The sequence below is a fragment of the Pipistrellus kuhlii genome, unplaced genomic scaffold, assembly GCF_014108245.1.
Source record: "Pipistrellus kuhlii isolate mPipKuh1 unplaced genomic scaffold, mPipKuh1.p scaffold_m20_p_16, whole genome shotgun sequence".
NCBI classification, from domain to species: domain Eukaryota; kingdom Metazoa; phylum Chordata; class Mammalia; order Chiroptera; family Vespertilionidae; genus Pipistrellus; species Pipistrellus kuhlii.
The window spans coordinates 25,987,096-26,012,354 of record NW_023425471.1 but is presented as its reverse complement, the minus strand read 5'-3'; the positions used below and the strand labels follow the sequence as shown (position 1 = coordinate 26,012,354).

General features: G+C 37.1%; 1 protein-coding gene across 10 annotated transcripts in view; it reads right to left on the bottom strand.

The window, feature by feature from the left end:
• Positions 1-25,259, bottom strand: part of ATRX (ATRX chromatin remodeler) — a 236,322-nt gene that overhangs the window by 144,818 nt on the left and 66,245 nt on the right. For 7 of the 10 annotated variants that reach the window (XM_036439867.2, XM_036439869.2, XM_036439876.2 and 4 more), the window contains 4 exons: positions 24,339-24,448; positions 18,091-18,158; positions 14,242-17,315; positions 4,509-4,581 (listed from right to left, as the gene is read on the bottom strand). In XM_036439867.2, coding sequence (XP_036295760.1) covers positions 4,509-4,581; positions 14,242-17,315; positions 18,091-18,158; positions 24,339-24,448 — 3,325 coding nt within the window. The remainder of the gene's footprint in view (positions 1-4,508; positions 4,582-14,241; positions 17,316-18,090; positions 18,159-24,338; positions 24,449-25,259) is intronic. The other 3 variants (XM_036439868.2, XM_036439873.2, XM_036439870.2) reach the window with 2 other exon arrangements.

Genomic DNA, 25,259 nt, shown 5'->3' with positions numbered 1-25,259 from the left:
ATCAAATTTGAATGATGCCATCTAATTGTAGGCTAAATAGACACTTATTTATTCATACCCACTAACATATTCAGGGCATGGCTAAGTCTTTTATATTGACCTCAAAAGCTATCACTGCTTTAAAATAGAGAAGATAAGTAAGAGTGAAATCTGTTGTAAAACTTTCACACACATATATAAGTACATAAGTTATATATAAGTATATGTTATATAAAATAAATGTTTTGAGAATTATAAAGTGTTTACTTTCTCAATTTCAGAAATATTAAAGTATCTTTGGCTATAAACTAGCCTGCATTATCTCAATTCCAGCAAATTCTTTCAAGTCTCATAAAAAGATGCATTATAATTAAAATCAAAAGCTTGAACAAGGAAAAAGTTTTACAGCCTGGCCAGCAGGGCTCAATGGTTGAGCATCAACCTACGAACCAGTAGATCACAGTTTGATTCCAGGTCAGGGTACATGCCCGCGATGTGGGCTCAATCCCCAATGTGGGGCATGCAGAAGGCAGCTGATTAATGACTCTATCTTATCATTGATGTTTCTCTCTTTCTCTCCCTTTCCCTTCCTCTCTGAAATCAATTAAAAAGAATTTTTTTAAAAAATATATTTTATTGATATTTTACAGAGAGGAAAGGAGACAGATAGAGAGCTAGAAACGTCGATGAAGAGAAACATCGACCAGCTGCCTCCTGCACACCCCCTACCGGGGATGTGCCCGCAACCAATGTACATGCCCCTGACCGGAATCGAACCTGGGACCTTTCAGTCCACAGACCGATGCTCTACCACTGAGCCAAACCGGCTTTGGCTTAAAATTTTTTTAAAGAAAAAAGTTTTATAGAAATTTATTGCATTCAATTAATTAAACATCTGCCTTAATACAGTATTTATTTCTCCATAACATCAATGCTAAAAATGTATTACAATACTGCTAAAAAGCAATAATAAAATGTATACATAATTTATATATAATTATACAACTGTGTACAAATTTACACACAAGTACAACATGCTATCTACCAAATTACATCCTGATTCCAAAATGTAAAATTGGTAAAAATAAATTCCAAAACTTAATCATGATCTACAAATTCCTAAAATCTGTTTAATTCATATTCAAATATGCTCAACCACACCACCTAAACTAAAATAGTTCAAAAAGGTATTTGTATCCCCATCATTAGATAATCCATGAGGAATAGATATCTATTTGATATATGAGGAAATTATTAATGGTATATGTCAGTGATTTTCCACCTTTTCATCTCATGGCACACATCTGATTACTAAATTTCTACCCTGCCTACATGGCTCAGTGGTTGAGCATCAACCTATGAAACAGGAGGTCACCGTTCAATTCCTGATCAGGGCACTTGCCCACGTTGCAAGCTTAACCCCCAGTGTGGGACATGCAGGAGGCAGCCGACCAATGATTCTCTCTCATCATTGATGTCTATACCTCCCCCTCTCTCTTCCTCTCTGAAATCAATAAAAATATTTTTAAGAAACTTATTATAATTACTAAATTTCTGCAACAACAAAAAGTATGTTATATTTTTTGTATATCTGACAAAACCAGGTATGATTCTGATTCATCTACCCTGGAAGGCTATTGTATTTTTTCTTTGACAATCAAAGGGAAAAGGTCAATACTGATGTAGTCAGGTATTGCATGTTTTAAAAATTCTTGCAGCAAATCAACATACCACAGTACACTGTTGGAAAATCGCTGGGTTCCTGTATATTAAATTGAGTATAATGAAAAACATGCTCAAGACAAAATTGAATTTTTCTCAAAATACTCAAAAGGGATGTATTTTTTAACTACAAACATAAGATGGAATTATATACACCTTCAATAAAATACTTGCCAGTTACAGTAATTAAGTACTTAAAAGATGAAAATGATGTTTATATTTTGACAAGCTCTAACACAAAAAAATTATCATACCTTAATAATACTCTCAATTGGTGGTTAGATATGAAATTAAGGTTCATCACTCACAATAAATTATAATATACCATGTTTTAAACATTCTTAGCCTTTCAATAATATTTGAGGCCTCATGTTTTGTAGGAAAACAAATAGCATAAATAAGTGAAAAGGAATTAAAGAATTATTAAATAATATATTTTTTAATGCTTTCATAATCTCTCTGTGATCATATACTACATAAATCCCTGATTAGCCCTAATCAGTTTGGCTCAGTGGATAGAGCATCGGGCTTCGGACTAAAAGGTCCCAGGTTCGATCCTAGTCAAGGGCATGTACCTTGGTTGTGGGCATATCCCCAATAGGGGGCGTGCAGAAGGCAGCTGATCAATGTTTCTCTCTCATTGATGTTCCTAACTCTCTATCTCTCTCGCTACCTCTCTGTAAAAAGTTAATAAAATATTTTTTAAAAATAAATCCCTGATGAATAAAATATATGTCCTTACCATCCCATTCTGGACCCCACACCTATCCCATAAAATAACTGGATATATAATGAAAAAATAGCCCTAGCTGGTTTGGCTCAGTGGATAAGAGTATCTGCCTGCGGACCAAAAGGTCTCAGATTTGATTCCAATCAAGGGCACATATATTGGTTGCAGGCTCCTCCCCAGCCTGGGCCTGGACAGGGCATGTGCAGGAGGCAACCAATTGACATGTTTCTCTCACATCGATGCTTCTCTCTGTCTTTTCCTCTCTCTTCTACTCTCCCTAAAAATCATTGGAAAAATATCCTCCATTGAGGATTAACAAAAAAATAATAAGTAGCAAAGCAGTATCTGTCTTTGTATACATGATTAAACTCTATTCAAAGTGCAAAATAAAATTGTTCATTTATGCTAATAAAAATGTTTTCCTGCTAATTAGGAGAATGCTTATCTTTGAAACAGAAAAACGTATCATCATCAGCAAGATATACAACAAAGCTAGAATAACAGCTATCCTTAGGAAATTATGACACAAAAAATACATATATATTTTCATGTTTTCTTAACATTAGAGCTTACTATTAGGAATAAATGAATGGTTAACATAGTAGTGTTCTTTAATAAAACCCATCAAGTCTAGCAGATTTTATGGACATAGAATTAATCAGAGAAAACTTCATCCAACACTTTCATTTTAGAGATCAGAAAATTTTGGCAAAGAGTAGTTAATCTTGGTCACTTGACCAAGATTACAGAGACAGTTGTTATAAAAATTAGAAGTCAAATACTCTTATTCCTATTACTTCAAAATGCCATCCACTTCAGCACACTTGGCTAAAGATTATGAATGTGGGGTATATTGTAGAGCAGAGAAAGGTTTAAAAGCCATGAAAAACATATGGTTATATTATTTAATTTTTTTTTCCATTGCTGGAATATGAGCGTGCCTTTGTATGTTTCTCTCCTCCCAGCCATCCCTTAGTTAACAATATCTGTATAGGCTATACTGTTCACATTTACACTTATCATTTAAGTCATTAAAAATAATAGTATCATACTGTCTATTTCTATTTTATTTGAAAAATAGTTAAAATCTGTATCATTCTGGACACTTTGTAAATTAATACTAATTTAGAAAGCAATTTCTTAATCTTAAATACCTGAGTACTGTCCCTTTTTTTTTTTTTATTAACAGATTTTAATAAATAGAACTACCATAATGGATAGCAATTAAAAACAATACTCGGGCGAAACCGGTTTGGCTCAGTGGATAAAGCATCGGTCTGCGGACTGAAAGGTCCCAGGTTCGATTCCGGTCAAGGGCATGTACTTTGGTTGCGGGCACATCCCCGGTGGGGGGTGTGCAGGAGGCAGCTGGTCGATGATTCTCTCTCATCGATGTTTCTGGCAATCTATCCCTTTCCCTTCCTCTCTGTGAAAAATTAATAAAAAATATTTTTTTAAATAAATAAAAACAATACTCAGCCCTGACTGCTGTGGCTCAGTGGTGCCTGCGCACCAAAGGCTTAAGAGTTCGATTCCAGATCAAGGGCAGGTACCTGGGTTTCAGGCTGCGTGCGCAGAAGGCAACCAATCAATAAGTCTCTTTCACATTGATGTTTCTCTCTCTCTCCCCCTCTCCCTCTCTTCCTCCATCCCTCCCTTCTACACTTTTCTAAAATTAATGGAAAATATATCCTCACTTGAGGATTTTTTTTAATCAAATATTAAGGAGTTGTCAACAATATGATACAATTCACTTTCATCAATAAAAATAATCTATAAAAATTAAAATATTCCCAAAAATTAGCAGTTTACATAAAAATATAAAATTGACAGTATTATATGTATTTATAACATACCCTATGCTAGGTGTGTCAATATTTATATTTACTTTCTCTTAAAGTTTCTAAGTTTTAGCCTATTTTCTAGCCTTTCTTTCAAACTTGAGGAAAGACTGTGAGCAGAGTCTTTCTAATGCACTCCTGGTTTTTACAACCAGCTTGAGGTTCTGTTGTTCCTGTTTGTGCCACTCCTAGTGTATGTTAGAATCTTTTTAATGCCCTTACAGATAGAACCATACCTATTCTCAGGATCATTGTCATCGTCATCATCATCCACTGTGACAGGCACTGATTTAGATAAGTCTTCATCTCCTTGAAGAAAAAAAAGCATACTTAAAATTAGTTTTAAGTTATCTACATAAGTAAAATCATGTAAAATAAAACAGCCTAAAACTTTAATAACAACTAGGTGGTTCTAAATTGTACTGTGAGGTCCAAAACATGACTTAAAAGAACTTATAAGAAAAGCACATGGATACTTTAAAAAGCACCAGTAGTAAAATGATAAATAAGTTGGATCTAGACGGAGAAACCAAGATGGCGGCATAGGTAAACGCCTAACTGCAGCCTTGCACAACAATTTCAAAAAATAAAACTAAAATATAAAGTGGACATTATCCAGAACTACAGGAAAGTTGACTGACTGGAAATTCTACAACTAGAAGGAAAGAGAAAACCAGAAGGAAAATTAGAGGAGCTGTAAAAGCCTAAGGTACAGAGACAAGGTGCACGCGTGGGAAGAGGACGGAGCCAGAGAAGAGGGGCAGCTGAGTGCCTGGCTGGCGTTCCCTACCAGGAAGGAGATAAAAGCTCCGGACTGTGCTGAACCCCAATTCCAACTGCACTGAACCCCAGCTCTAGGCGAGACCCTGGCGTCTCAGGCTCATACAGAGGGAATCTGGACTGTAAGGCTGAAGCTCAGGGGATCAGCTAAAGGCAGAACCCGAGTCGCGCACATTTCGCGCAGAAGACAGACTGTAGACTGAGCTGCTAGAATGCCCTAGCGGGAAGGAGACAAAAGCTCTGGATTGTGCTGAGCCCCAGTTCCGACTGCACTGAACCCCAGTTCTGGGCGAGACCCTCGAGCCCCATGCTCATACAGAGGGAATCTGGGCTGTAAGGCGGAAGCTCAGGGGAGCAGCAAAAGGAAGAGCCCCCGAGTCACGCACATTTCACGCAGAGGACAGACTGTTGATTGAGCCACTGATTGCCCTACCGGGAAGGAGACATAAGCTCCTGACTGCTCTTAACTCCACTTCCAACTGCATTGAACCCCAGTTGTGGGCTCGATGCGGGAGAGACTAGACCGTTTGATAGCAGGCAAAACTCTAGGGCACCTTTCTCTCAGAGGTGCTTGCAGCAGTACCAAAGGACACCGAGGAACACTGAGACTCGGGAACTTCATAGGGCAGGGCTAACCAGAAGCCAAGGCTATAGGCTCCATCCTGAAACTCTGCACCATCCAAGCTGAGCACAGAGGCTCTTGCAGTTTTCCAAGTCTAGTCGAATAAGGCTGTCTCCTGGCATAGATACAGCTGATCATCCCACCCTACCAACTCAGGGAAGCTGCGAAAATGCCGAGACAAGGAAACAGATCACAAACGAAAGAAATGGAGGACAAAAAGCGACTGGATATAGAGTTCAAAACCATGCTTATAAGGTTTTTCAAGAATCTCCTAGAAAAGGCTGATAAAATAAATGAGGCCTATGAGGATATGAAAAGGGAGCAACTAGAAATAATAAAGGACCAAGTAGAAATAAAGAATACATTCTCTGAAATGAAAAATATTATAGTCCTAAAAACAGAATGGAAGATTGCAAGAATCAAGTCCAAGATTTGACAACACAAAGAGCCAGAGGACACTCCTCTGCAGAAGCAAGAAGACAAGAGAATCCAGAAAGTTGAAGATAATGTAAGAAACCTCTGGGACAACTTCAAGAGAACCAACATCAGAATTATGGGCATCCCAAAAGATGAGAGAGAGCAAGATGCTGAAAACATATTGAAAGAAATAGTGACAGAAAACTTCCCCCACCTGGGGAAAGAAATAGACTTACAAGTCCAGGAAGCGCACAGAACCCCAAACAAAAGGAATCCAAAGAAGACTACACCAAGACATATCATAATTAAAATTCCAAGAGCAAAAGACAAAGAGAGAATCTTAAAAGCAGCAAGAGAAAAGCAGGTAGTTACCTATAAAGGAGCACCCATATGATTGTCAGCTGATTTCTCAACAGAAACCACGCAGGCCAGACGGGAATGGCAAGAAATATTCAAGGTGATGAATAACAAGAACCTACAGACAAAAATACTCTACCCAGCAAAGCTATCACTCAGAATCGAAGGCCAGATAAAAAGCTTCACAAATAAATTTAAGGTAAAGGAGTTCATCACCGCCAAACCACAATTATATAAATTGCTGAAGGGGGTTCTTTAGGAAGAGGAAGAAAATAAAGATAAAAATTGTGAGCAACAAATACGTAACTATCAACAAGTGAATTCAAAAACCAAGGGAAGTAAAAAACATGATGAACAATATTAACTGGTAAATATAATAGAATCAGAGGTATAGAAGGGGAGTGCACTGATGACTCTCGGGGAAAAGGGGAGTGGGGGGTGTGGGAAGAGACTGAACATAAAACTGTGCACCTATGGATGAACACAATGGAGGATGGGGAAAGGACAGATGGTTGGATGGGAACCTGGTGGAGGGGAGCAATGGAGGGGGGGGGGTGAATGAGGAACGTTTGTAATAATATGAACAATAAAGATTTATTTTAAAAATATAAGTTGGATCTTATGTATTTCAAAGTTCCTTTCCAGAGCACAAGGGTTTTACTGCTCATTCTTCAGGAAGCAAATCTTTTATCATTACCATCACATTAGCATAAGTTTCTTACTAAATAAGCTTCATAGTGATCCATTTTTAAGTTTAAAGCTAACAAATTTATAAAATTTTTTTCTGTATTACTAGAGAATAGCATAATTGCTATCAATATTTTGGTGGTACCAAATAATTTCAAATATATTTGAATCTGTATAATATTGAGTAGAATTATACAGAAACATTCAAGTACAGTATAACTTACATCCTTATAAAAAGCTACTCTTATTTCCTTCGATTAAAACTCTAAAGATACTAACATTTGGCATTTCATTATATGTAAACTGGGCCTCAAAAACAAACTTAGCCCTAGCCGGTTTTGCTCAGTGGATAGAGCATCAGCCTACGAACTGAAAGGTCCCGAGTTCAATTCTGGTCAAGGGCACATGCCTGGGTTGCGGGCTTAATGCCCAGTAGGGGGCCTGCCTGCAGGAGGCAGCAGATCAATGATGTTTCTATCTCTCCCTCTCCCTTCCTCTCTGAAATAAAAATATATTTTAAAAGAAACTTAAATATTAATCTCTCATTAATACTATATATGCTGATGTAATTAGGACAATGTATGCTGATGTTTATTTCTTTTGAAATGCATCCAAAATTTTAAGAGCATTACACTGAGTGAAAGAAAGCCAATCTCAAAAGGTTACATACTTCATGATTCATTCTCAAAATAACAAACATAAAAATCAGGTTAATAAGTTGGTAGGAGTTAACAGGGAGGGAATAAAGAAGGAAGCTATGCATAAGGTGTAGCACAAGGAAAACTTATGGTAACGGGACAGTTCAATATCTTGGTTGTGATTTACAAAGCTACACATAATACAATCTCATAGAACTATATTTATACATACATGCATGCATACATACATACATAGACAAAAGAATAAATGCATGTAAAACTGGTAAATCTGAATAAATCTTTCATTTCCTGGTTTTGACATTGTACTACAGTTATGCAAGATGTTACCAGTAGGAGAACGGTAGGATATCCAAAATCTGCCTGTACATTTTTTTGGTAGCAAATTCCTGTGAATTTATAATTATTTCAAAATAAACAGTTAAAAGGGCAAACAAAAGTTAGTTACATCGATGGATAGAAGAATATATATCTTGAAAAACAGTACTCTTTACATATGCAAATACAGTACAATAGTAACAAAAGAAACTTTTCTTATTAAATTTTTTTCATAATAAAATATTTGAAAAAAATTTTGGAGAGGAAAAAAAATCCATAAAAAATGCAGACAGCTACATGTTCAGGACAGAAATACAGAAAGGAAAAATTAAATACAGAAAAGCAAAAATAAATCTCAAAATATCCTAACAAATTCAGAATAGCTCATTCAAGCAGATCAATCCTATATAAGAAAGAGCTAATATACATATGGTTGTCACGCCCTCAGGGACCAGCCAAGCACAAATGAGCTCATGCAAGAGGAATGGGGACCAGCAAGGCACAAGTGAGCTCACAACAGAGGAATGGGGACTAGCCAGGATGCAGCCTGGGAGAGGGACAAGCCACCTGTCCTGCAGTTCCAGGCACCAATGGCTGTGCCTGCACCTACGGCATAGGAGAGGGATAAGCCACCAGCCCCCTGGGCACCTGCGGCTGCAGCCTGGGCAAAGCTGCCCTCCCATGGTCCCATGGGGCTGTGGCCGGCCCAGGCAATGCCAGCCTGGGTCCTGGGTACTTGCAGCCAGCTGGAGGAGGGAATCTTGAGTTCCAGATGCACAGCAAGGCAGAGGCAGTTAGGGGCAATCAGGACAGCAGGGGAGCCGTTGGAGGTGATCAAATCAGTAGAGAAGCAGTTAGAGGCAATCAAGCAGGCAGGCAGAGGGGTTAGGGGCGATCAGGCAGGCAGGCAGGCAGGCAGGCAGGCAGGCAGGTAGGCAGGCAGGCGAGCGGTTAGGAGCCAGCAGTCCAGGATTGCAAGAGGCAGTCGGACATCCCCCAAGGAGTACTGGATTGGAGAGGGTGCAGGCCAGGCCAAGGGACCCCCCGCTCCCATGCACAAATTTCATGCACCAAGACTCTATCTAGTCTTCAAATGAAATATCACTAGTAATATTACTGTAATTCTTCTTTACTATAAATTTGACCCATTCTTTATAAACTAGTGTTTAAATGCTATCTGTTTACCTCTAACAGTTAGATTAAGTAGCTCACTTGCTTTTATCACCCAGCCCTGTTTTACTTTTATATCTTTTTTTCTGGTACTTTTTGATTTATCTATGTCTATCTTGCTCATTAGACTTCAATCTCCTAGCACCATGTTCTTAATCTTGGTTGCTTACACCATTCCCAAGCCCCAATTTCTTTTTTTCTTTTTATAATGAATCTTTATTTCTATGAAAAAAATCTGAGTTTCTAAAAGGCAGTACAGATATGATGAAAGATAATACATGCTATTCATATCGGGTCTAGTAATAATTAATGTCGTTTTTAAACATTCGTTTAAAATCTTGCTTGGCGTTGACTTGTATTGACATAACCTTCAAACACGTGGTATCTACAGAACGTGTGAAGTGCAATTAACAAGTTTTGCTTGAAAAAGTTTGTGTTTGGTTTGGTTTTTGTTGCAAAACTAGGGCTAAGAAGATGGCGGATGAAGAGCATATTCGGCACTGCATGCTTTACGAGTTCCAATTAGGAAGAAAAGCAAGTGAGGCTGCAAAAAACATCTGTAGTGCTCTTGGTCAAGATGCAGTTAGCGCCAGAAAATGCCAGCGTTGGTTTGAGAAATTTCGCGAGGGAAATTTTTCGTTAGATGACAAGAGTGGTCGAGGCCGTGTGTCCAATTTTGATCAAGAAGCTCTTCAAGCTCTTTTGGTGCAAAATCCTCAAATTACCCAACAAGAGCTTGCGACAACTTTAAATTGTTCACAAAAAAAAATTTCCAGTCAACTGCGTGCACTTGGCAAAGTCCAAAAGTTTGGAAAATGGGTTCCTCATGAGTTGACTGACAACAACCGTAATCAAAGAGTCACAATTTGCAGTTCGCTCCTCTCTCGTCAAAACTGTTTGCCGTTTTTAGAGCAAATTGTTACCGGAGATGAAGAATGAGTGCTGTATGTTAATTTGAAAAGGCGGCCTCAATGGTTGGACAAAAATGAGGCTCCGCAGCCCACGCCAAAACCTGACTTGCATGCGAAAAAAGTGATGTTGTGTGTTTGGTGGAATTTTAAAGGAATTCTTCATTATGAACTTTTACCATAACCAAACCATTACAAGTGCAGTGTATAGTGCCCAATTGGAAAGGTTAGCCCAAGCTTTAAGAGAAAAAGAACCCGCGCTGATTAATCGGAAGGGCGTAATTCTTCACCACGATAACGCACGACCGCATACTGCAAGAATCACTGCTGAAAAACTGCGCCAGTTGGAATGGGAAGTTCTCCCTCAACCTGCATATTCTCCTGATATTGCCCCTTCCGATTACCATTTGTTTCGTTCTTTGCAAAACTTTCTTCTTGGAAAAAAATTTAATAATGAAGAATGCCTCAAAAATGCATTGACTGAATTTTTTGCATCAAAATCACAAGAATTTTACAACAGAGGGATTAAAATGCTTCCTGAGCGTTGGGCACCAGTAGTAGAAAACAACGGCAACTATATTGTTGATTAAATTTTGTTGTATTGTTTAAATAAATTCTATTTAAAAAAGTATTAGAAAACGACATTAATTATTACTAGACCTAATATTATCAGTATGAAATATATGGTATATCTGTGTACAGATTCTTCCCTTCATAAATGAAAACAGTAATCAGTAACAGATTTACAGCAAATTAAACTGTATAAAGTATAGTTCAGTTTACAAAGAAATAATTCTACTCCCCTCTACAAGCCCCAATAAATAACAAAATGTTGTACCATGTAATAAGATAACCAACTTTGCTGAATAAATTAGAATCCTCTAAATTAATGAGAGCAGATGAAGCTTTTTAAGAGCTCATAAAAAAATTGTCACCTAAATTAACTTGGACATAGTAGGGGAACAAATAAATATAGCTTGCTTATATATACATGCAAGCAAATTCTTAAAGAATACCATTTTTATCATTGGCTTATATCCAAGCTTATCTTGAAAAACAGCACTTTTTACATAGTGATGGTATTAAATACCCTTCAGATTCTTTTTTGTTTAAGTATTTCTTTGACAAAGTCCAATTTTTAGATGTGTTAACTCCCTAGCAAATTTACCTTCTTCTTTTTTTGTTTCATCTACAGTAATCAGTTTCAAGAAATATTCATGGTAAACAAAATCTGAACAAGGCTTATGACGCCAAATAATTGAGAGACTGGCATCTGCTGAAGTTCTGAGTTCTTAAGGCTTCTCAGGATATACATATGAAAAAGGATTTACCTCCCCATCAGGACACTGGTCCTTCAGAATAAAGTTACATACAACCAAACAGAACACAATGATCTGGGTTAAGAAATTATTGGGCAATGCCCCCTTGAGTATTTGCCATATGTTGCCACCATATGGTGAACACATATTACACTAGGTATTAACAGTTCCAAACATAAAAGATATATCATAGGTGTCCTCAAATGTGCCATATCTAATTAGATTTGGGAAAATGAAAATCAATATTTGAAATCAAACATGCTGATTTCACTAGGAAGCGGTTTAACCATGAAAAACAGTTTTCCAAAGTTTAAGATTAGTTTAGTAGCCTAGAATTTGCTAATGAGAAGATTCCATGTAACTACAATTTATTCTTCTTATACTCTAATCATTAATAAGTTTCCTTAAGTAAACTAATGACAAAAACATTGATTTGACAAAGTAACTATGATATTGTATTTTGTTTCCAATTTTGATTGAATTTATTAAGGTAACATTAGTTAATAAAATTATATAGGTTTCAGGGGTACAACTCTACAATACATAGTCTGTATATTGTATTGTATGCTCACCACCCAAAGTGAAGTCTCCTGCCATCACCATGTATCCCCCTTTTATCCTCTTCTACTCACCCCCATTTCCCTTTCCCTTTGATAATCACCATTCTGTTGCCGTGTCTATAAGTTTTTTGTTTGTTTATTTGTTTTGCTTAATTCCTTCACCTTTCACCCAACCCCCTAAACCCCTTCTAACAGCTCTCAGTTTGTTTTCTGTACCTATGAATCTATTTCTATTTCATTTTTAGATTCCAAATATATGTGAAATCATATGGTACTTGTCTTCTCTGACTGGCTTATTTCACTTTGCCAAATACTCTCTAGGTCAATCCATGCTGTCACAAAGAGTAAGATTTCCTTTTTTTCAGCTGAGAGCATACCATTTTATAAATGTAGCAGATTTTTTATCCTCTCTCTACTGATGGGCACTTAGGCTACTTCCAAATCTTGGCTATTGTAAATAATGCTTCATTCTGAAGTTGTGTTTTGAATGCAAATCCACAGTCTCATACATAATTCTGAAATCCAAAAAGCTCTCAAAACTCAAAAACTACTATATATAAGGTAGTGCCAAAGTTCATTTGGCAGGAAAACCTAATTTGAACTGTTTATTCTTCTAAGTATTAGTGTTCTTATACTTTGCTGCAGAAATACTAATGTGTTTGATAATGTGTTGCCTCAGGCCCTAATGGAGCTATTACAGAGCGTGTCCCTAAGAAATGTATACACACTTTTAACAGCTGAAAGTTCAATTTTGAAAATGAAACATATTTTAATAAACACTGCATTTATAATCAATCAAAGTATGTATACATTTTTGGGACATCCTATATATGGCAATTATTCTATATTACCTTTCTGAAACACAAACAATTGAAAAATCTGAAACACATTAGGTCAAAAGAATTTCAAAAAGTATGGACCTGTAGTTACAATAGACATACAGGCAGAGTTCCATCTAAGCATGTAATACAGCAGAGCATTAAACTGAGTATACCATGCATATCACACTTGGTTTTCAAATCAACTCATTAAATAAGCACTCCATAAAAGGAATTTAAAGTTTTATTATAAAACAAGAAGATTCAAGTAAATTCCACTAAAATCCAAATAGGATCAATGGAAACTTATGACACTGAGCCTATGTTAGGAACAGAGTTTTAAGTAAAATCTACTTTATAAAATTTTTAAGATTGAAGGGGGAAAGGGGCTGATGTGCCAGAGTATAGGGGGCTTAAATGGTGATGGAGAAAAAAAAGAAAACAAAAAAACTAAAGTAATAAAAATTACTTTTATAAGTATTACTGCGGGGAGGTGAAGTATCATTGACCAGTTGAGCCAAACCCTAATAGTCCTAGTGCACTATCTCATTAGGGTAGAGAAATCCATCTACTTTTTGGATTTCCTTTTTCTTTAGCTTCTTAGTACTAAAGACAGAAGCATCTGTTCACGTCATTAGAAAATAAATGATGAGCACCTACAAAGAGTTTCAATGAAGTAAATTTAATTTTTTCAGAAAATTTCATGGGACACAAAGTTACTCTGGCTAATTAAAAAGGTCCTATGCACGGTAATACAGTTACCAATCATATTAATAAATACCTACTGAACTACTGGTGCCAGTTTGGTTTTCCTTAATAAACTACTAATAATTTACTTCAGAGAAAAATCATTAAGCACTGATAAAAAAAAATTTGTTATTTGCAAAAAAAAAATTGTTATACCTGATAATAATGTTTAAAATACCTTCCAATGAGCCCTGACTGGTTTGGCTCAGTGGATAGAGCGTTGGCCTATGAACTCAAGGGTCCCAGGTTCAATTCCAGTCAAGGGCATGTACCTTGATTGCGGGCATATACCCAGTAGGGGGTGTACAGGAGGTAGCTGATCAATGTTTCTCTCTCATCGATGTTTCTAACTCTCTATCCCTCTTCCTTCCTCTCTGTAAAAAATCAATAAAATATATTTTTAAAATAAATAAATAAAATAAAATACCTTCCAATGATGGCATAGAAATAAATGGGGAAAGGCTTTCTAGTAAATCTGTAAAGACTTTTTAAATTATATTTTCCTGAACAATAATTTTGCATTTGATTGGCTTCAGGAAAAGTTAAATAACGTAGTTATTCAAGAGGGAATAAGTACAAATTACACATTTTTAAATTTATCTTTGCATACCTGAAGATTGACAAAATCCAGTATGTGAAGAAGACAGCACTAAATTTTCGGTCACAGGCATAATTTTCTGCTCATCACTGCTGCCCTCGCCTAGAGAATTCTGAGCATCATCTCCTATATCAGAAGATGAGGAAATAATTTCAGCTTGCTTCCTTTTAGTGCTTGTTCTGAGGGAGTTTCTCATTTTCTCCTTGACATTGCTTGTCTTCTTTTTAGTGGAAGTTCTTTGCTTCTTCAATTTTTTATTATCTTCAGAACTTTCCTCAGCATCTGAAGAGGATGAGCCACTTCGTACTTCCTTGGGATTTCTCTTTGAATTTAAATTTCGTCTTTCCCTCAATTCTATTCTTTTTAATTTTTTATCAGAAGAATCATGACCTTCTTTCATGGAATATTTCTCAGTATCAGATGATGAAAAATCTTGTCTCTTCCTTGAACTCTTTTCAGTCAAATTGCACCTTCTCTTTTCTCTTCTGAATCCTGCATTCCTACTCCTTTTTTCTTCTGAAGAACCACAACTCTCTCTTTTCCCTATTAACTTCTCAGCACTAAGAGATATTTCATCCTTCTTTTTAGAAGTTTTACCTTTTATTTTTTTACTTTTCTTTTCCCCATCAGTTGTGTCATTCTTATTTTGTTTAATGCCTTCAGGAAAATGACTCATTTCATCTCCCTCAGGTAATATCTCAGTGCCATCAGATGATGATTCATACTGTTGTTCCATCTTAATTACTTTTTTCTTCAAGTCTGTAGTTTTCTTTTCTTTTTCTTCAGTTCCCTTTTTGCTCACCTTTTTATCATCTTCAGAAGAGTCATCACTGTGCTCTTTCTTTGAGAACTTCTGAGCAATATCAGATAAGCTACCCTGTACTTTCTTACAAGTTTTAGTTTTCAGAAGCTTACACTTTGCTTTAGTTTCAGCAACCTTTTTGTCCTCTGGAGAACTACAACTCTCCTCTTTCCCAGAAGAAGGCTTATCAGAGGAAACACCTGGCTGCTTCTTCTTAGAGAGTCTACCTCCTGATTCCAAGATAGTTTTATCATTATCAATTGTGCCTTCTGCTGAAGATAAAATCTCTCTCTCTTGTTTCCTTTCAGCATCATCAGATGATCCTTCTTGTGCAGCCTTCAAACTTTGCTGCCCTTGATTATTCATTTCTTTTTTACTGTGTTTCTCATCTTCTGAAGAACCATAATCTTTTTTATTTGGAACTCTGTTTTTGGATGTTCTAGCAGCCCCAATTTTACTCATGCTCTTTATCTCTTTTTCTAATTCTGAGTCATAATTGGAAGATTCAGACTGGTTTTCTCGTTTCTTTTTAGAAATTAGAGACCTTTTAGCAGATTTTCCTTTTTTAATATCAAAATCTGAGCCAGACGTAGAATTTTTTCGTTTTCTTTTTCCTTTATCATCTTTCCCTATTTGAGACTTTATATCATACAAAGTCTTCTCATGATTTATATGAATGTCATTAATGTCAGTATCTGAAGAAGAACTGTGATTCACTCTGGATACCTCTTTGAGGATTGCTAGCATTTCATCAGAATCTGAATTTTGATCCATAATCTCTGGCTGCCTAAATTTAGGCAATTTATTACTTTTAGGATTATCTACAACACTGTCAGAAGAATTCTCCTTATATTTTTTTCTCATTGGACCTGACAGTTTTTGTTTATTCTTAACTGTTTCATTCATTTCTTCATCTGAATTAGAAATCGCAGGGTTGGTTTCTGGCTGTCGCCTCAAGGGTGTAGTCTTTACACGTGGGGATCTTCGAAGATCAGATTCTTCTGAAGGTAATAAAACTTCACATTCAAGCAAAAGTGCATCATCATTTTTTTCCTGTTCGGGTCCACAGTTCTCTGGCTTCGGGCTCAGACCAGAACTTTTATAGCCATCTTTATCTTGTAGGACCTCCTGACAATCAGCACCTTTAACTGGGGAATTAGAAAGGGAAACAGGGGTAAGTTTAACATATAATTCTTTTGTTACTTTAGCTGTAGTTTTTGATTTCATACCACCTCTGTTGTCTTTTGAAGTAATATTTAATTTTACAGGAGAACTCTCTAGTTCTTGCTCAGTGCCACTGTTGCCATCTCCCTGCTGATCAGCTGAACTCTGAACTTCCATAGCAGTCTCAAGATTTTCAAAGATGTCTTCTGGAACTGAGGAAGGAACAGATACAATATCCATGTCTAAGTCTTCAGAAGTGTTAGCAGGTTCATACTGAGGTTCTTCTTTTTCATCAGATTTCTCATGTTCACCACTGGTACTTTTATTTGCTCTTTGTTCCGTTACTGCAATACTCTGATCCATGTGCTCACTGTCTACTTGCTTTCTTATCAGTTTGGCTTCTGATTTTGAAATATCCTTCCTTTCCAAAGCACAGGATTTTTCTCCTTTTCGTACTTTTATTTCACACTTAGCATCTATAACTTTATGCTCTTTGGTATTTTTCTCTTTGTTTACAGCATCCAAACCTTGAATCTCTGAATTCAAATCTTCTTCTAATGCAAGATGAGCTTTCCTGATATCAGCCAACACAGATTTAAAAGCCTTAAGCTGACGTAACTTTGTAGCAGAATCAATTTCTGAATTATCTGTTGCCTGCTTCAAAAACTTAACATAACTAGAGTTCATATTGGCTGTAGTCTCAATCAATTTTTTTGCCTTCTTAATCATCTCTTTGGGCACAATTAGTGCTGAATAAGAATAGGTTACAGAACCAGAACATGAATCACCTAATTTCTTTTCTTGTCCATTACAATTTGAACTATTTTTCTTTGGAGAAAATCTGGATGTATGGTCACATACTTTATTATTCTTTTCATTGTCAACTTTTATCTTCTTCTTATTCTGTTGCAACAACTGTTCTAAATTTTCAAATACGCTGTTACATGCAGTAACCAAGTCCAACAAAGGCTCCGGGTGACAAATGTAGCAATACCATTGGTTGTTTTCATCCATTATGGTAGACAGCTCTTTTCGGCCAAGGTTACGCAGAATGCATTTCTTACAGAAGGCATTATGGCAAAAATCACAACAAATCAGGTTTCCACCTTCTGCACACCATCTGAAATTATTTAAAAATTAAAACATTACTCCCAAATGAAACCCATTTTACATTATTAAAACAATTTAAGCCCGGCTGATGTGGTTCAGTGGTTGAGTGACGACCTGTGAACCAGAAAGGAGGTCACCATTCGATTCCCAGTGAGGGCACACGCCCACATTGCAGGCTTAATCCCCGATGGGGGGCATGCAGGAGGAAACTGTTCAATGATTATCTCTCAGCATTGAAGTTTCTGTCTCTCTCTCCCTCTCCCTCCCAATCTGAAAGTAATAAAAATATATTTTAAAAATAAAAATAAATAAAACCATTTAAATTTTCCTGACAGTAATTTTAGTAGTAAAGCAATTGTTTATTAGAAACTAAAAACAGCCGAAACCGGTTTAGCTCAGTGGATAGAGTGTCAGCCTGCAGACTGAAAGGTGCCGGGTTCGATTCGGGTCAAGGGCACGTACCTTGGTTGCGGGCACATCCCCAGTGAGGGGTGTGCAAGAGGCAGCTGGTTGATGTTTCTCTCTCATCGACATTTCTAACACTCTATCTCTCTCAATTCCTCTCTGTATAAAATCAATAAAATATATTTTAAAAAAAAAGAAAGAAAGAAAAAGAAACTAAAAACAGCCAAAAACCTAAGGCTTTCTAGAATAGAACAATCATCCATTAAACACATCAATAAAAATAATACAAAAAATGGGTCTAATAACAGACTATGTAAGAATTCCCCCTTCCAAAAGAGTAAACACCACCAAATTTTAGTTAATCTTGATATATTACCTACCTACATTGTTCATCCATTCCATCTGAGTCACGGCTAATATCATCACTCATGTAATATTTAAAGCAATTCTATTAACAAAAAAAGAGAAAAAAATTATTCAAAATATGTAACATCCATAAAGGGGGAAAAAAATTATTTTAAGCCATTAATAAGTAAAGGGAATATGTGTATGTTTATTTTAGACAATCAAAGAAAAAACAACACTAAACTACTCAACACTTGTACTTTCCAGACATACTGCTACTTTCCAGAGATAGGAGTATCTCAAGAAGATAATTTCTTCAAATAGATTCCGATGTCATCAAGAATACTATCCTTTCTATAAATGTTTATAAAATATTTTACTAAAGCAAATTTCTGACTAGCTACTTCAAATCTACCTAAAATTTATTAGATATCAAGACTTAAGCAGGGGGCTTTCTTCCTGCTGGATCAGTTTGCTCTATTCCATAAAGGCACCAGCACAGACCACTGAGAAAAGGCTGCTGTTTCTCTGGCTATAAAATGGGTGATAACACCCCCGCCCCAGTTGCTTGTGGTATTTGTTCCTTTATTCCTTAACATTTGGCAATCAGGGGAAATTGGTTGAAATGGTATGTGGAGCCCTACTCTGGAGCTCAGGTAATCGAAGAAAAGCACAATTATGGCTAAAGGAATTTATAATGTGTAAAGTTGGCTTCAGTGGGCATGCCTGTCAAAAAAGTTCCTTGCTTCCTCCTCTTAGCTGGAATAGTAGTGCAATAGATAATCTGATTTCATTGTCCCTTAGCTGACTTGTTTAAATAAGAATGCCCTGTTAAAGCACCAACAATAACAATGAAACACTGCAACAGAGATATGTGCCTGAGTCTTCCTCCACTCTGGCAATACTCTGGATAAAAGAGGCAAATGATTTATATAAATACTACAGGACCGGTGCACGAAATTCATGCACAGGTAGGGTCCCTAAGCCTGGCTGGCGATCAGGGCCTACCTGTGGGGTGACTGGCAGGGCAATCAGGGGGGCACCCTGTTGGCACCTACCTTGGCCAGCCTGGCATCACCTGCTCACCAACCCTCCCCACTGCCACCACTATGGGTTGCCTCCCTCTGCGGGGAGACTGGCAAGGCAATCAGGGGGGCCCCCAATGGCACCTGCCTTGGGTGGCCCGGGGCCTGCGGGCTAGGGGCAGCTCCTGTATTGAGTACCTCCCCCTGGTGGTCAGTGCACATCATAGCAACCAATCGTTCGGCCAGTTGTTCCACTGTTTAGTCAATTTGCATATTAGGCTTTCATTATATAAGAAAACAGATATACAGTGTGAACAAAGAAAGAAAACAATGTACTAAAAGTTAAGAGACACTTTGGTTGTTTCCATACCTTGGTTACCATGAATAATGCTAGAGCTGCAATGAACATAGGGGTCCATAAATCTTTGTGAAAAAATGTAAAAATTTTTCCTGTAGATTCCCAGAAGAGTTGCTGAGTCATATGGTAACTAAATTCTTAACTTTGAGGAACCTCCAAACTGTTTTCCATAGTACGGTAACTGTACCAGTTTATATTCCCACCAGCAGTGAATGAGATTTCCTTTTTGTCCATAGCTTCTCCAAAACTTATTATTAGTCATTTTTATAATAGCCATTCTAACACATGTAAGATGGTATCTCATTAAAGTTGCCGTTTGCCATTCTGATTTGCAAATTTATTTGTAGAATTAATAGAATGGATAAAAAAAGATGTCATGCATGGCTCAGTAGTTGAACATCGACCTATGATTGAAGAGGTCACAGTTTGAATTCCTGGTCTCCTGGTTGCTGGCTTGATCCCAAGTGTGGGACATGCAAGAGGCAGCCAATCATGATTCTCATCACTGAATGTTCCTCTCTCTATCCCTCTCACTTACTCTCAGAAATCAATAAAAATATATCTTTAAAAAAAGATGCATAGGCAAATGCCTGTACTTGCTGCCTCCCACAACCACATCAAAATTACAACTAAAATACACAACAACCATCATCCAGAACCTCCAGAAAGCTGGCTGAATGAAAGTCCTACAACTAAAGAAGTAAAGAAAGCACACTGAGACTGGTAGCAAGTGCAGAGGCATGGAACAGGCTGATCCAGCACCCACAGACTACATCAAACTAAAAAGTTTTGCACAACACAGAAAACCATCAAAAAACTAAAAAGAATGGAAGCTAAGGAGAAAATAAACAACTGGGACTACATAAAAATAAAAAGCTTCCACACAGAAAAAAAAAAAAAAGATATGAACAAAAGAGATCCCTACATAGGAGAAGATATTTGCTAATGTTACATCTGATAATGGTTTTATCTCCAAAATGTATAGGGAACTCATACAACTTAACAAAAGAAGATAAACAATCCAATCAAAAAATGGGAAAAGGTCCTAAATATACATTTCTCAAAAGTGGATACACAGAAGGCCAGTGGCACATGAAAAAACGCTCAAAGTCACAAATCAGCCTTGCACCAGAATGGCTATCATCAACAAGTGACAAGTGCTGGCAAGGATGTAGAGGGGGGAAAAAACCTCATAAACTGCAGGTGGGATTGCCAACTAGTGCAGCCATTGTGGAAAACAGTGGAGTTTCTTCAAAAACTTAAAAATGGAACTCCCATTTGACCCAGTAATCCCACTTCTAGGAATATATCTCAAGAAATCAGAAACACCAATTAGAAAGGATAAATGCACCTCTATGTTCATAGAGCACAATTTACAATAGCTAAGATTTGGAAACAGCCTAAGTGCCCATCAGCAGATGAGCAGATTATAAAACTGTAGCACATTACACAATGGAATACTATAATACACTGCTGTAAAAAAGAAAGAAGCCTTACCATTTGCAATAGAATGGGTTAACCTGGAGAGCATTATGATAAGTGAAATAAGCCATTCAGAGAAAGATAAGTATCACATGATCTCACTCATTTGTGGAATATAATGAACATCATAAACTGATGAATAAAAATAGATAGAGAGACATATAAACATTGAATAGACCGTCAAACCTCAGAGGAAAGACAAAGGACAGGGAAGGGAGAGTAAGAGATCTACCACAGAACTTGTATGTGTGCATATAAGCATAACCAATGGACATAGACAATAGGGGAGGGGTGAAAACCTGTGCTGGGGAGTGGGGGTGGGGGCAGGCTTGGAGAAGTCAATGGGGAAAAAGAAGACATATATCATACTTTCAACAATAAAGAATTAAAAAAAAAAAAGACAACCCACTGAATGGAAGTATGTATTTGCCAATGATAGTATATCTCATAAGGGGTAAATATTCAAAATTTATAAAGAACTCAACAACACAAAACAAATAATCCCATTTTAAAAATGGGCAAAAGACCTAAATAAATAATTCTCTAAAGAGGACATAAAGATTGCCAATAGACAGATGAAAATATGGGCAATGTCTCTCTAAAATATATGAGCTTATTTTTTTACATAGCCAAATTATTGTCACACAATACTATTTTATAGTATCATAAAATATCTAGTTAGTATTAAAAATAACTAAAAACAATTTAATTAGATAAAACTAATATCCTAGAAGTTTTATTTTAGGACATAACAAAATTAAAAGAAAACATAATTCTACTTTCCTTTAATAACTGATGTTAGTATTTGGTACATTTTCTTCTGGTCACACAGACACACATATATATTACTTATACCCATTTTCCCCTAATAGTAAGTATTCTTTGTAAATAAGCTATATGATACTTTGTAAAATTAAAGTATGTATAATTTATTTTTTTTTAAAAAAATATATATATATATATGGGCAATGTCAGTACTCATTAGAGAAATAGAAAGTAAAACCAGCTGAAACCAGTTTGGCTCAGTGGTAGAGCGTCTGTCTGCGGACTAAAAGGTCAGGGGCATGTACGTTGGTTGCGGGCACATCCCCGGTAGGGGGTGTGCAGGAGGCAGCTGGTCGATGTTTCTCTCTCATCGACGTTTCTAGCTCTCTCTCTCCCTTCCTCTCTGTAAAAAATCAATAAAAATATTTTAAAAAAAGAAAAAAAGTAAAACCACAATGAAATATCACCTCTCACCTGTCAGAATGGCTATCCTATATAATAAAAGCATAATTAGTAAATCGATCGAATGGCTGAACAGCAGAACGACCATCCTGGACCATGCTGACACCCACTGGCACCAGGCCAGCCAAGGCGGATGTGATGCCATTGGTTGGGTGCCCAGCCATCATGTCATGATCAACCCGCAGGTGGCCCAGGGCTCCCTCTGCAAGAGAAGAAGCCCAGGTCCTGGGTGCCGGCAGCTGGAGGGAAGCCCGAGTCCCAGGTGCCTGCCAGTGGTTGGAGGAAAGCCTGGGTCCCGAGTGCCAGAGGGAAGCTGGCACCGGCAGCTGAGGGAAGGAAGGCCTACTCTTGCATGAATTTCATGCATCGGGCCTCTAGTCATCAATAAATCAATAAACAACAAGTGTTGGCGAGGGTGTGGAGAAAAGAGAACCCTTGTGCACTGTTGGTAGGAATGTAGACTGATGCAGCCACTGTGGAAAACAGTATGGTTTCCTTAAAAATTATAAATGGAACTGTCTTAAGACCCAGCAATTCCACTTCTGGAAATATATCTAAAGAAACCAAAACACTGATTTGAAAGAATGTTCACTGCAGCATTATTTACAATAGCCAAAATTTGGAAGCAGCTAAAGTGTCCATTAGCAGGAGAAAAAGCTGTGGTACATTTACATAATGGAATATCACTCAGCTGTAAAACAGAAAGAAATCTTACCTTTTGCAATAGCATGGATGGACCTAGAGGGTATTATGCTAAGTGAAATAAGCCAGTCAGAGAAAGACAAATACCATCTGATCTCACTTATATGTGGAATCTAATGAACAAAATAGAAACAGACTCATAAATATAGAGAACAGACTGACAGCTGTCAGAAGGTAGGGGAGAGAAGGAGGGCTATGTGAAATAAGTGAAGAGATTAAGCAAAAAGTAAACTTCATAGACATAGACAACCAACCATAGGGTGATCACCAAAGGGAAGGGGGGAGAGGGGGCAAGTAGAAAAGGGGAAAGAAAGCCAAAACCGGTTTGGCTCAGTGGTAGAGCGTCGGTCTGCGGACTGAAAGGTCCTGGGTTCGATTCCGGTCAAGGGCATGTACTTTGGTTGCGGGCACATCCCCAGTGGGGGAGGGGGTGCAAGAGGCAGCTGGTCGATGGTTCTCTCTCATCGACGTTTCTAGCTCTCTATCCCTCTCTCCTCCTCTCTGTAAAAAATCAATAAAATATATATTTAAAAAAAAAAAAAAAGAAAAGAGGAAAGATAAATGATGGCAGGAGACTTCACTTTGAGCGGTGAACACGCAACACAATTTACAGATTTTATGTGTGTGTGTGTGTGTGTGTGTGTGTGTGTGTGTGTGTGTGTATGGAAGTCTAATATGCAAATTATCCCCATGGGAGTTCAACTGGGAGACTGATCGCTCACTATGACGTGGACTGACAACCAGGGGTTGGCGCAGAACGAAGAAAGGACCCAGCCAGCAGCCAGCAGTTGGCAGCCGGGGAAGGGACACCACAATTGGTAGCAGGCCCTGATAGGCCCTGATCGCAGGCCAGGCCTAGAGACCCTACCCATGCACAAATTTCATGCTCCAGGCCTCTAGTATATTATAAAGTTGTATACTTGAAACCTAGATAATTTTATTAAGCAATATAACCCCAATAAATTCAATAAAAAAGAAAATGTTTATAATGTAATAGATATAAACTTCCACATTCAGTCTGATCTCAACTATATAAAAGTGTGCATTTTTTAATTTAAAGGAAATTTTAAAAACTGTTTATCCATAAAAAAAAAAAGTTATAAAACATGCATGTGCATATAAATACACTCGTCAGATTTTGTAACACACTACACTCTCCCTTACTTACCAGCCTTTGAACACCACTTTCCTTCTGCCTGGAATAAGCTGAACCAATCCCACTTCACCAGGCTAATTCCTATTTATATTTCATATTCTATTTTATATTGTCTTCATTATAAAGCCCCCCTACCCAACTCCAAATTACACAGGCTTCCTGTGTGTCTCAATATCTCCCATATCATGGCACTAATTGGGCAGTCTTCCCCACTACAATATTAGCCCTCTTCTTCAGCACTGTGAACCAAAGTTCTAACGCTGTGTGCCAAGTCTGACACATGGTATGCATTCAATTATTTGTGGAATGAATTATTAATAGATCATTACATACCTTACAAATAAGTACTTGGAGGGAAGGATGTCTATAAATGGAATCTTTTTGAAAATGATTGACCTGTTGTCCACAAGCTGTGCAGGTCACAATCCCATGAAGCCCATCTTCTAGGAGAAATGAGTGGCTGTTATTAACACATATACACACATACAAAAAGATATTTACATTGATCATAATTTTGCAACTTTTGTATTGGAAATGAAATATATCATAATCCTTAGGAAAATGACATTTGGACACAAGGAAAAAGGTTAATAATTTTATTAACAATAAAAATATGACAATCTTAGCAAATCTCAGATATACAAATTTTAACTTATTTCCTTTACAAAAGCAAACCCTATTTCTCACAACAACTCAATATAACAAGACTCCATAAAAGAAGTTCTAAAAATAGGGGTAAAGAACTCTTTTCAATTTGCTATTTATTTTTAAATAAATTCAGATCTTGAAGAATGAAGAAACAAGTGTACATATAGGACAGATTCTTTTTCAACCCTATACTAAAGTTAGGTATGCGATACAGGTTTTATTCTCAAAATGGAATTGTCTACAGTTATTTTCAATAGTATATGAAAACTTAATAATATTATATTACCAATTTGTTCCCAAGATTTACTTCAATATTATCCACAATTCCCATTAAACTGCCTTATTTTTGTGTTTATTCCACTGTCTACTCCATAACTGCATTGTCTATTTCCAAATAAGACTTGTAGGTATACCTATCTTGGCAGCAAAACCTCATAATGGTTGAAGTAAGGGACAGCCCCATTGGGTATTTGCAGAAAAACAGATTGAAGGTAACCTAAGGAACAAATCGTAAGAGGAAACCTCTACTGCCTCACTCTCATCCCTGCTTAGTGCTGCTTAAGACAGTGCTTCAAAATATGAGCTGAACATTAGAATCATCCCGTG